Source organism: Manis pentadactyla, chromosome 1 (genome assembly GCF_030020395.1).
Source record: "Manis pentadactyla isolate mManPen7 chromosome 1, mManPen7.hap1, whole genome shotgun sequence".
NCBI classification, from domain to species: Eukaryota; Metazoa; Chordata; class Mammalia; order Pholidota; family Manidae; genus Manis; species Manis pentadactyla.
The window spans coordinates 64,388,067-64,400,105 of record NC_080019.1 but is presented as its reverse complement, the minus strand read 5'-3'; the positions used below and the strand labels follow the sequence as shown (position 1 = coordinate 64,400,105).

Below are 12,039 nucleotides of genomic sequence, written 5' to 3'. Positions count from 1 at the left end.
CCAGGACTGGATGAGCCTGCTCTGGCCCGCCTCTGGGGAACAGGAACAGGCACTGAGAGCTGATGGGGCAGTGGACAGTGTGGGCCAAGAGGGAGGCCGGGGGACAGAGCCATGGACAAAGGGGGCAGACCTAAGCCATGTCTCCTCTTTCCCTCACAACCCACAATCAGCTATGCTGAGGACCATGAACGGGAGCGGCCTGCCAGCACAGACATACCACAGCTCCCGAAGTACGCCCAAAGAACACCAGCGCCGGCGGGGGAGTGCCCCACACGCTCTCCCCGTCAGTGCCAGCATCCTTAAGAAGGCCTGTAGCACAGATCTATTGACAATTCTAGTGTTCCTATGTTTATTTGACCATGGAACATTTTACCCCCTGCTTAATTGTTCACCCTGGGAACACAGATTGCAGTTCCCCCATTTCACTGAGGGGGACACAGAGGCCCAGGCAGTTCCTGGGAGGCAGTGCGAGAATCAGACAAGCTGACTCCAGCTCATTGCTCAGCCTGCCAGGCCCCCCACACACCCTGAATCCTAGAGCTCAGGACCTAGTAGGATCCCTGGGACATCAGCAATACAGAGAACCACAGCAGCCATGCCCTGATGCTCAGAGTTTCTGCCTGGAGGTGGCACAGATCACCTTTCCTTGGAGGTGATTCTCACCACGCTGCTTCTCCTATTTCACTGCCAGGAGAGTCCAAGGCCGACCACTACAATGGGCGCAGCTGTTCATTCTTCCACAGGGAGAGGCGCCAACATCCATGCCACTGCTGCATAACCTGCCTGTGGGGAGGGGCAGCAGACAGTCCACCACAGCCCGTGGTCTGTGTCTGAGGCCTGAAGCTCCCTGCTCATCAGCAGGACCCTGGGAAGGCCCACCTGGAGCATGCAGGCACCTCCATGTGCACGCTGAAAGCAGCGGTTAAGAGCTGGCAAATTCAGTCTCACATAGGCCCGTCCCGGCTGCTGCTCAGCTGTGGGGCAGCAACATCTGTGCACCACCCAGAACACCGCCTCAACAACAGACGTCAAGAGGCTGGGGATGTGGCGGGCGGCCTCACCCCGGGGACTAGAATACAGGTGGCATTTGCAGCCTGCTCCTGTGCCCCTTGTCCTCCCCTCCCATACTCCTCCCTGTCACCCGTATGTCACAGCCCTGGTCATGCTTCTGAGACATACTCTCACTGGTCTGAACTCAGTAAGTGGCACAGAGACAAAGAGAACAGCAGAGCAAGGCTTTAATAGTGATCTTGCAAGATTGGATGTCTGGTGGGCAGGCACACCCAGGGCGGCTATAACAAGCAATTTATTCCAAGGCACCCAAGTCCCTCCCCTGGTTCCTCAGTGGCTGAGTACTGCAGGGTTCACGTTCTTTCCTGGACGTCGCCTAAGCAAGTTATATCCATATTAGGCTTTCTTTACATTTGTCTTAATTTTATTGGCTGGTTCAAAACTTCTTTTTCCAGAATATGCACAACCTGTTCCTGCTCAACTTCCTTCCCCCTCCCAGCCTGAGTGACTTCCTGGCATGTACTTTGACATGTGAGCTTTTTGTCAATACCTTGTTTAAACATTTAAATCCCCTGGTGGGAATAAATCAAATTTAGGTTTATGCTTTTTCTAACATGCTAGGCTTACTTATCTGCTTTTGGTCTTCTCTCCCCACAGACCATGAACTCTGCAGGCAGGGCTGCAGCTCAGCGTCCCCCACCAGACAGCACCAGCACACCGCCAGCCAGCCATTGCCGCTAGCGGGAACCAAAGAATGTGCGTGCTACTTGCTAACAAACATACATGGGCTGTAAACCATCACTGTGTAGACTGTAGACTCAGGAGAAAAGGGTCAAGGGACTGCTGATGAAGCCAAGAGAAGAATCAGGGCCAGATTCCTGGAGGAGGAAGGCCCTGAGTCATGTACGGAGTGGCAGATGCTGGGTTAGCAGATCAGCACCCGAGGATCAACACCTGGGACCACCTTCACCTCTAGCAGGATTTTCTGACACAAAAGTGACTACTTGCTGCCAACTTTCAAAGTCTCAAATGCCTGGAGGATGGCAGGAATTGCACAGGGAGCAGCCTCAAGATCTGGCTTCATTCAGACAGCCTGGACATCACACCTGCTCACCAGACCCAGCAGCTGCTCTCTGCCAGGGAGCTGCCATTTCTCAGCCTGGCTCCTGCTGACTGCTGGAGGGCTGAGGCTGCCAGCTTGAGAATCTGCTCTCTGGGCACTTCTGCAAAAGGGTGTGGGTGCTGGCATGTGGAGCCTCCAGGGATGCCTAGATAATCAGATACCCACTAGCGCCCAGGTGCCCAGCCAGCCTGTGACAAGTGGGAGAGCCCGTCTTCCCAAACCCCGTCCTTCCGGGGCTGACCGCCACGAGCCCTGAGCGGGGCTCCCTCTGGTGGAGCTCACTGCGGCTCCAAAGGGCTGGAGAGGTGGCATGGCTCTTGGTGGGGGGGCCATCACTCCAAGGTCAGTTTTGGCTTTATCATTATGTGACTTCTGTGGGCCCTTTCCTCCTCCGAGACCTGAGTTTTCTCTTCTCTAAATGGAGGAGATGGAACCAGATGGACTCCAGGTTCTACTGGCTTGAAAAGGCTGTAAATAGAAAGGGACAGAGAAGGAGCTGCATGAAGCCTGCTGACTGGGCCTGAGGAGGGTCTGCTCTGGTTGGCAGCTCCCTGCCCCTGGCCTTCTCTCTTCCCAGGGAAGGTGCGGTACAAACACGTCCGGAAGTGCCCGCTGCCACCAAGAGCAAGTCCTGTCACTTACTGTCGCTTTTCCTTCACAGCCCAGTCCAACCCCTGATTCCTCCCTATCCACCTCCTTCTTTCTGCTCTTCCAACCCCTGGCTTTCAGATCCGCCATCCCTTACCCTGGGACAAAGAGGATCACAGAACGTCAGTGTGAGAAGCAGCTCGAGACCATCTAGTCCAAACCCCACACGAGAGCCAGGGAGGCAGGGCCCCAGGGGACAGGAGACAAGCCCAAGGTCTCAGGCCTGCCTCATTTCATGTGCACTTATCCTTGACCATGGTGTGAATACCATAAATGAGACAGAGAAACAATATACGATGAAACAAACTCTGAAACTGTAGTTGGGTCTCTGAATTCTGCTGCATTTAGGATAAACGCTGTCCTAACCTACCATTCTCTCTCTGATCATCATGACGACCTTCCAGTAGATGATTCCTAGAGCAGATCCCGCAGACCCTGGCCAGTCCTGGGGTGGAGGCGGAGTGTGTGGAACCTTGAAGGTAAGGATTACAGGCTTAGAGTTTTCTTTCCAATAGCTTTTCAAATTGTGGTTCAGGAGCCAGGACCCGCTGAGTGGGTTGTGAATCAATTTTAGTTATGACTGACAATAGAATAGAAAATGTCAGTGCCATAGTCTATGGCATGTTGTGAGGGAAGTGGGGAGTATTGTTTATGAGGCTCTTGTTTTGACTTATTTCTACACACATACACACCTGGGTAGTCATGAAAAAATGTTTTTCTTACTGTGGGATGCAGTAGAAAATGTTCAACCAACTCTGTTAGATGTCAAAGGATTAAGGGAAGTTTGAGATTGAGGGGAACAAAAACAAGGCCGCCAGGGGGCGCCCTATCTCCCACCAGAGCCATTTCCTTCTGTTGCCACTGTGTTGTTCTCAGAAGTTTCGCAACAAATTTACTGCCCACAAGTAACCTTTCTCCTCCCCTTCTTGCAGCCATGAGGGCCTACTGCTAGCTGGGGTGGTCTCCCACTGCTGATGGTATGTCACCCTTTCCTGCCGAGTTTCCGTCCCCGAGCCTGTGGTCGGGGAGCTGAGCCTGTCTTGAGACAATGGGTATCTGTCTGCCAACTTGCTCCATCTTCTGGGGTGATCGTCTTGGTGCCCCCAGGAACCTGCCCTCCCCACAGCCTATGCTCAGTAAATGTTAAGCAGTGCCTCAGGGTGAGGGGGTTCCTGTCCCAAATGCCCCCAATGGGGGACAAAACCAAGGCTCCACTTAAAAACAAGTTAAGAATAAAGTGGCGACCACGACAAGGCGGGCACCGCAGGAGTTCCTGGCAGTGCTGTTCGGGGACCCGTGACTCCTGCGCCAGCGGTCACAGGTGGGGTCCCTCTTGCCTGGTCTTTACTGCTGGAATCTATAGCCTTTTCCTCTCACAAATGAGAACGCCTTAGCTGCTTTTCCACTTAATTACTTAATTACTTAACTTCCATCCTGCAGGCTGTCTGGGGAGCAGATTCTCCGATTTAGCTCAGCTGAGGAAGGAATGGCTGCCTGCCCAGCCCCTGGGAATCTTGCTGACATCTTCCTCACAGGGCTCCATGAACTCCTCTGCCTCGCCAAGCCCAGCACAGTGAGAAGTGTTGCTCTGCCTGATTACATGGCCCTCTCACCCCCCAGGCCAGCCTCTATCCGTGAACAGTCTCCTGCAAACTGGAGAGGTCTTTGGTTTACAACCACAGTGTCCAACAGCGTCACTAGCCTCATGTGACTATTTAAACTCATCTTCACCAGAATGTATAAAACCTCAAAATTTGGCTCCATAGTCTGCACTACCCACAGTTCAAGTGCTCAACAGCCAGAAGGGCTAGCAGCCGCTAACTCTGACCAGTGCAGAACGGCACATGCCCATCATCACAGAGGATGCTACTGGACAGCACGGCTTTGAAAGGTCGGGCTGAGCCATGCTGTGGGTCGCATTCACTGTGCGATCTGGGGGCACTTTTCAATTTCCTATTAAAAGTAAATTCCCAGTAGTTTTCTTTAAGTTACTCCTTTTTGCCTGAAAACCAAGTGAGGAAGAGCACTTCTGGTATTTGGATATCCAATCACTTAGTAACCATGGTCTGACCACAATGCGCACTCGCGTGCCCATCCTCACAACAGCACCCTGCTGAGGAGCCATGCCCAGCCCACTTGCTGCCTTCTGGGTAGGCCAGCTCCCTGAGTATGTGTAGTCCTAACTCACCCTCCATACCCAAGGCCTTGCAGCCACACTCTTCTGCCAGCAGCAGTAACTGCCTCAGCCCAGAGCCCCAGAACTGACATCCTGGCCAGGGCTCTGGCTCGAGACATGTTAGGTATTCAGGAAAGGTGAGCGTGTCAACACAGTCTAACTTCCAAGACAAATCAGCAGCAGGCATGGCTGCCACTTCCCTCTTATTCTTCATCCAATCCTATTCAGAAAGTGTTCAAGTATTCTAGGGGAAATTTAAGACATATGATTAGAGACTTGCCCATAAAAAGTTTCAAACTTTTGTTTCAAAGAAAAGTAATGTCCTTGAAACAATGAATGCTACAAATTGGCAGATTAACAAAGGTACTTTATGAAGTGACTGAAATAAAATTCTGGCCCCAAAATTGTGGGTGGCTGTGTTCCTCCTGTTTAGTTGTAAGTCTCTCACTGGAGAACTTTCCACTGGAGAATGGTTCTGACAGTGCAGTCATGCTGTCTCAAATACACACATCCCCTGTCCTCTGCAGGCCTGAGCATGTGTGCGCACAGTGTGGAAGGCAGTCCTAGGGATTGCTGACAGAAGAGGATGCCGAGTGTGTTCGATAAGGCTCAGGCCACTCCAATTCTGTCTCGTGAATTGGTCCCAAATGATGCAGTTGGCTTGTCCCTGGGGAAAGCTCATCGCTCAAAGCTTAAAGACTGAATTGTCAGGCTAGCTCACCTTAAAGGGATGTCTTGTCTCAAAGGGTCTCTTTCAGAGGATGGATGGTTTGACCCATCTTCCCTTCAGTATTTGGTTCAGCCTGTTCATTTGTCCCTGTATGCATCCATCCCCCTTGGGTTATATATTGTGCATAGCCTCATGGTTCCTACCCTCAGGAACACTTCATTCATTTGTATCAATTTGGTGGAAAGGATAGCTGGAGTTAGTTTACTTAACAAAGTCCTGATAATCCACTGGAGGTCTTTAGGTCTTCTACCAGGGCCCCTGGAATAGCTGACTGCTCAGAAAGAGTACAGGGAGCACTGGCTTTGCAGTCAGACAGATCCTGAGTACTGCCTGCGACGGGTGTGGTTTGGGGCAAGCAAGCTAATCCTTCTAGCCTCCTGCTTACTCATCCTGAGGATTAGACAGCTGCACTGAAGAAGCAGCCAGCACAGGGCCTGGCTCATAGCATAACTGAGTGTTAGTCTCTGGGGCTACTCCTAGTCCCTGCTCCCAGTACCTGACACCCTACCCTTAGGAAGAGCCACAGGAGAGGGTCTGCCCAGCAGGTGGGGCAGAGACCACCAGCCCTGGGGAACCCAGGCTGAATGGGAGTGCAAACCCTTCCAGAGAGGTAAGAAGAGTCTAGTCACTGTCTATATTTGTTAACTTAATATGGCTTTGTTTTCATTTGCATTTTAAGACAGGCTATTATCTCAGATAATTGTCTACTCACCTTCTCAAAGAAGGTCTGGTCATTCAGCCAGAGGAAGGGAGAAATGGAATCCATACCTCTACCTGGGACCTTTCCCATGGAAAGGAGGTACTGTGGAATGTGACCCAGGCAGAGATTTCTCCAATTCCTGCCCTCTGGGTGTTATTTCCCAGAAATGTTAACATTTTTGGGTTACAGGGACCAACAACTAGAACTGTACTGTGATCAAGGTGTTCAGTATCTGGGGACCTGCAGTGGGAAGGGTGGCCTCAGGAAAGATGACTCCAGCCAGGGCTGCATCAGGCCTTCTGGCAGATGCATGACCTAGAAGCCGTCCAAGCCCTTGGTCTGGCAATGACAGAAACCTGGGTTTGTATCCTGGAAGGGCCAGCTGTTAGCTGTGCACATGCGGCTGTTCTTTCAGCTATGGGTCTCAGTGCTCTCATCTATAAAGTGGGGATAATGCTTGAGATGCAAGATGGCAGCATGAGAGATGAGACAGAGAACTCTTCCCAAAACCACATATAATATGAAAATATAGTTAATACAACTACTCTTAAAGAGCAACAGGAAAGAAGGCTACACCAGACTTCTTACACCTGGAGAAGAGAGCAGACGTCATGAAACAGGGAACGTACCAAAGCCTTGATGGGGCAGGACCCGAGCCCCTCCCCCACCCCAGCTCACCAGCAGGAGGAAAAGAAGCAGAGTGGGGAAGGGGTGGAAGCCTAGGACTGCTGAACACCCAGCCATGGAAATAAATCTGCTTTGGGTGCACAAGCCTACATTGCATGGTTGTCTGGAGATTAGTGGGGTTCAAAAGCTAAGATAGGCAGAATACTTGGAGAGACTGAGATTCCAGCCATTTGTGGAGGACAGGGATCCACACCCAGCCTCTCTGGAACAAAGGAAAGGTGGTTGGTCTGAGAGGCTTCCTAGCAGCAAGAGGGCTGCTGAAGGGGCAGGGTTTCCCAGATCTTGCTGTGTGGGAGAAGGGATAGGTGGACAAGGTTGTCTGGGCGTGCTCTGCCCAGAAGGTTGGGAACTTTAAGGAGCTTCAGGTGTTCCATTCCCCTGGCTGGCTATTCAGCTCCAAGGCCCCCCACTATGATATGCAGCCTGCTGCGCCTTCCTCCTGGTCTGCTGGCACTGGCTCGCAAACTGGCAGTCCCTGTCCTGGTGTCAGGCCAGATAGAGGCAGGTCCTGCCTATGGCAGCTACAGACACAAAGGACAGAGGCTTACACCTGTGTGCTTGGCCCACTGGTTTTGACAGTGGAGACGGGCACTGCAGCCAGGAGGCAGGGAACAGTTCATAACTATCCCCAAGCACCAGCGCCTCTCCCCTGCAACCACTGACATCACTCCAGGGGCTGAGCAGCTCCAGAGACTAGAGCATCTGGGCACTAGAAGGTGCCACATACAAATATGAAACGTCAAAGGAAACTGATTCAAACCAAAATCTCACAAACACCAGAAAAAGGGCCAAATGAAACTGAACTTACCAATCTTCCTGAAAGAGAGTTCAAAATAAAAATCATAAACATGCTCATGGAGGTACAGAAAAATATTCAAGAACTCAGGGACAAATTTAGGACAGAGATTCAACCATTAAGAAATTCCATATCTGAAATGAAACATACAATGGAGGGATTTAAAAGCAGATTAGATGTAGTAGAAGAGACGGTAAAAGAAATAGAAATTAGACAAGAGGAATACAAAGAAGCTGAGGCACAGGGAGAAAAAAGGATCTCTAGGAATGAAAGAATATTGAGAGAACTATGTGACCAATCCAAACGGAATAATATTCACATTATAGGGGTACCAGAAGAAGAAGAGAGAGAGAAAGGAATAGAAAGTGTTTTTGAGTAAATAACTGCTGAAAACTTCCCCAATCTGGGGAAGGAGATACTCTCTCAGGCCATGGGGGTGCACAGATCTCCCAACACAAGGGACCCAAGGAAGACAACACCAAGACATATAATAATTAAAATGGCAAAGATCAAGGATAAGGACAGACTTTTAAAAGCAGCCAGAGAGAGAAAAAAGATCACATACAAAGGAAAACCCATCAGACTATCATCAGACTTCTCAGCAGAAACCTTACAGGCCAGAAGGGAGTGGCATGATATATTTAATGCAATGAAGCAGAAGGGCCTTGAACCAAGAATACTCTATCTGGAGAGATTATCATTTAAATTTGAAGGAGGGATTAAACAATTTTCAGATGCAAAAGCTGAGAGAATTTACCTCCCTCTACAGTGCATTTTGGAGGGACTGCTATAGATGGAAATATTCCTAAGGCTAAGCTAAATAGCTGTCACCAGAGGAAATAAACTATAGCAAAGAAAGTAGAACAATTATTTACTAAGCAGATGCAAAATCAAATCAACTACCACCAAAGGCAATCAAAGGATAGACAGAGTACAGAATATAATACCTACTATATAAAGAATGGCGGAGGAAGGAAAAGGAGGAAACTAAAAAAGTATCTTTAGGTTGTGTTTATAATAGCATACTAAGTGAGTTAAATTAGACTGTTAGATAGTAAGGGAATTACCCTTGAACCTTTGGTAACCATGAATCTAAAGCCTGCAATGGCAATAAGTACATACCTATTGATAATCACCCTAAATGTAAATAGTCTGAATGCACCAATCAAAAGACATACAGTCACTGAATGGATAAAAAAACAAGACACATCTATATGCTGCCTACAAGAGACTCACTTCAAACCCAAAGACATATACAGACTGATCATAAAGGGATGGAAAAAGATATTTCATGCAATTAATAGGGAGAAAAAAAGTTGGAGTTGCAGTACTTGTATCAGACAAAATAGACTTCAAAAGAAAGAAAGTCACAAGAGACAAAGAAGGATATTACATAATGATAAAGGGGTCAGTCCAACAAGAGGATATAACTATTACAAATATTTATGCACCCAACACAGGATCACTTACATATATGAAGCATATACTAACAGAATTAAAGGGGGAAATAGAATGCAATACATTCATTTTAGGAGACTTCAACACACCACTCACTCCAAAGGACAGATCAACCAGACAGAAAATAGTAAGGAGACAGAGGCATTGAACAGTACATTAGAACACATGGACCTAACGGACATCTACAGAACACTCCATCCAAAAGCAACAGAATACATATTCTTCTCAAGTGCACATGGAACATTTTCAAGAATAGATCATATACTAGGCCACAAAAAGGGCCTCGGTAAGTTCAAAAAGATTGAAATTGTACCAACCAGCTTCTCAGAACACAAAGGTATGAAACTAGGAATAAATTTCTTTTTGTTATCTGATTGTCATGGCCAGGACCTCCAGAACTATGTTGAATAAAAGTGGGGACAGTGGGCATCCTTGTCTTGTTCCCGATCTTTTTTTTTTTTTTTTTTTGTAGATAATTATTTTTTTATTGAAGGGTAGTTGACACATGGTATTACATTAAATTAGTTTCAGGTGTACAACATAGTGATTCAACATTTATATACATGACAATTCTGGGTACCAGCTATCACCATACCAAGCTGTTACAATATCTTGACTATATTCATTACATCCCGGTTACTTGTTCCTGATCTTAAAGGAAAAGCTTTCAGCTTCTCGCTGTTAAGTATAATGTTGGCTGTGGGTTTGTCATATATGGTCTTTATTATGTTGAGGTACTTGCCCTCTATACCTACTGTGCTGAGAGTTTTTATCATGATGGATGTTGAATTGTATCAAATATTTTTTCAGCATCTATGAAGATGATCATGTGATTTTGGCCTTTTTTTGGCCAAAAAAATGAAAAAAGAAACAAAGAACAAAGAAAATGAAAAAGCCCACAAACACATGGAGGCTTAACAACATGCTCCTAAATAACCAATGAATCAATCACCAAATAAAAACAGAGATCAAGCAATATATGGAGACAATGACAACAATAATTCAACACAGCAAAATCTGTGGGACACAGCAAAGGCCATGCTAACAGGAATGTATATTGCAATACAGGCCTACCTCATGAAAGAAGAACAATGCCATATAAATAGTCTAAACTCACAATTAACAAAACTGGAAAAAGAAGAACAAATGAGGCCCAAAGTCAGTAGAACGAGGGACATAATAAAGATTAGAGCAGAAATAAATAAAATAGAGAAGAATAAAACAACAGAAAGAATAAATGTAAGCAGGAGCTGGTTCTTTGAGAAAATAAACAAATAGATAAACTCCTAGCCAGACTTATCAAGAAAAAAAGAGAGTCTACACACATCAACAGAAACAGAAATGAGAAAGGAAAAATCACTACCAACACCACAGAAATACAAAGAATGATGAGAGAATACTATGAAAAATTATGTGGTAACAAACTGGATAACCTAGAAGAAATGGACAACATTTTAGAAAAATACAGCCTTAAAAGGCTGACCCAGGAAGAAACAGAAAATCTGAACAGACCAATTACCAGCAAAGAAATTGAATTGGTAATCAAAAAACTACCTAAGAACAAAATCCTTGGACCGGATGGTTTCACTGCTGAATTTTATCAAACATTTAGTGAAGACCCAATATCCACCCTCCTTAAAGTTTTCCAAAAAGTACAAGAGGAGGGAATACTCCCAAACTCATTCTACGAGGCCACCATCACTCTAATACCAAAACCAGGCAAAGACACAACAACAAAAAGAAAATTACAGACCAATATTCCTGATTAACATAGATGCAAAAGTACTCAACAAAATATTAGCAAACCGAATTCAAAAATACATAAAAAAGATAATCTATTATGATCAAGCAGGATTTATTCCAGGGATGCAAGGATGGTACAACATTTGAAAATCCGTCAACATCATCCACCACATCAACAAAAAGGCCAAAAACGACATGATCATCTTCATAGATGCTGAAAAAATATTCGATACAATTCAACATGCATCATGATAAAAACTCTCAGCACAGTAGGTATAGAGGGCAAGTACCTCAACATAATAAAGACCATATATGACAAACCCACAGCCAACATTATACTTAACAGTGAGAAGCTGAAAGCTTTTCCTTTAAGATCGGGAACAAGACAAGGATGCCCACTGTTCCCACTTTTATTCAACATAGTTCTGGAGGTCCTGGCCATGACAATCAGACAACAAAAAGAAATAAAAGGCATCCTGATTGGCAAGGAAGAAGTTAAACTGTCACTATTTGAAGATGACATGAAACTGTACATAAAAGACCCTAAAGAATCCACTCCAAAATTACTAGATCTAATATCTGAATTCAGCAAAGTTGCAGGATACAAAATTAATACTCAGAAATCTGTTGCATTCCTATACACTAATGATGAACTAGCAGAAAGAGAAATCAGGAAAACAATCCATTCACAATTGCATCAAAAATAATAAAATACCTAGGAATAAACCTAACCAGGGAAGTGAAAGACCTATACCCTGAAAACTACAAGACACTCATAAGAGAAATTGATGAAGATACCAATAAATGGAAACAAATCCCGTGTTCATGGATACGAACAATTAATATTGTCAAAATGGCCATCCTCCTAAAGCAATCTACAGATTCAATGCAATCCCTATCAAGATACCAACAGCATTCTTCAATGAACTAGAGCAAAAAGTTCTAAAATTCATATGGAATGACAAAA

General features: G+C 46.2%; 1 protein-coding gene across 4 annotated transcripts in view; it reads right to left on the bottom strand.

The window, feature by feature from the left end:
* FYCO1 (FYVE and coiled-coil domain autophagy adaptor 1) overlaps positions 1-12,039 on the bottom strand; it is an 82,127-nt gene that overhangs the window by 14,552 nt on the left and 55,536 nt on the right. For 2 of the 4 annotated variants that reach the window (XM_036883333.2, XM_036883335.2), the window contains exon 15: positions 1,222-2,602. The exons of the other annotated variants lie outside the window; for them this stretch is intronic. In XM_036883333.2, coding sequence (XP_036739228.2) covers positions 2,467-2,602 — 136 coding nt within the window. In that variant the 3' untranslated portion in view covers positions 1,222-2,466. Of the gene's footprint in view, positions 1-1,221; positions 2,603-12,039 lie in introns of those variants that run through there. 4 annotated transcript variants of the gene reach the window in all.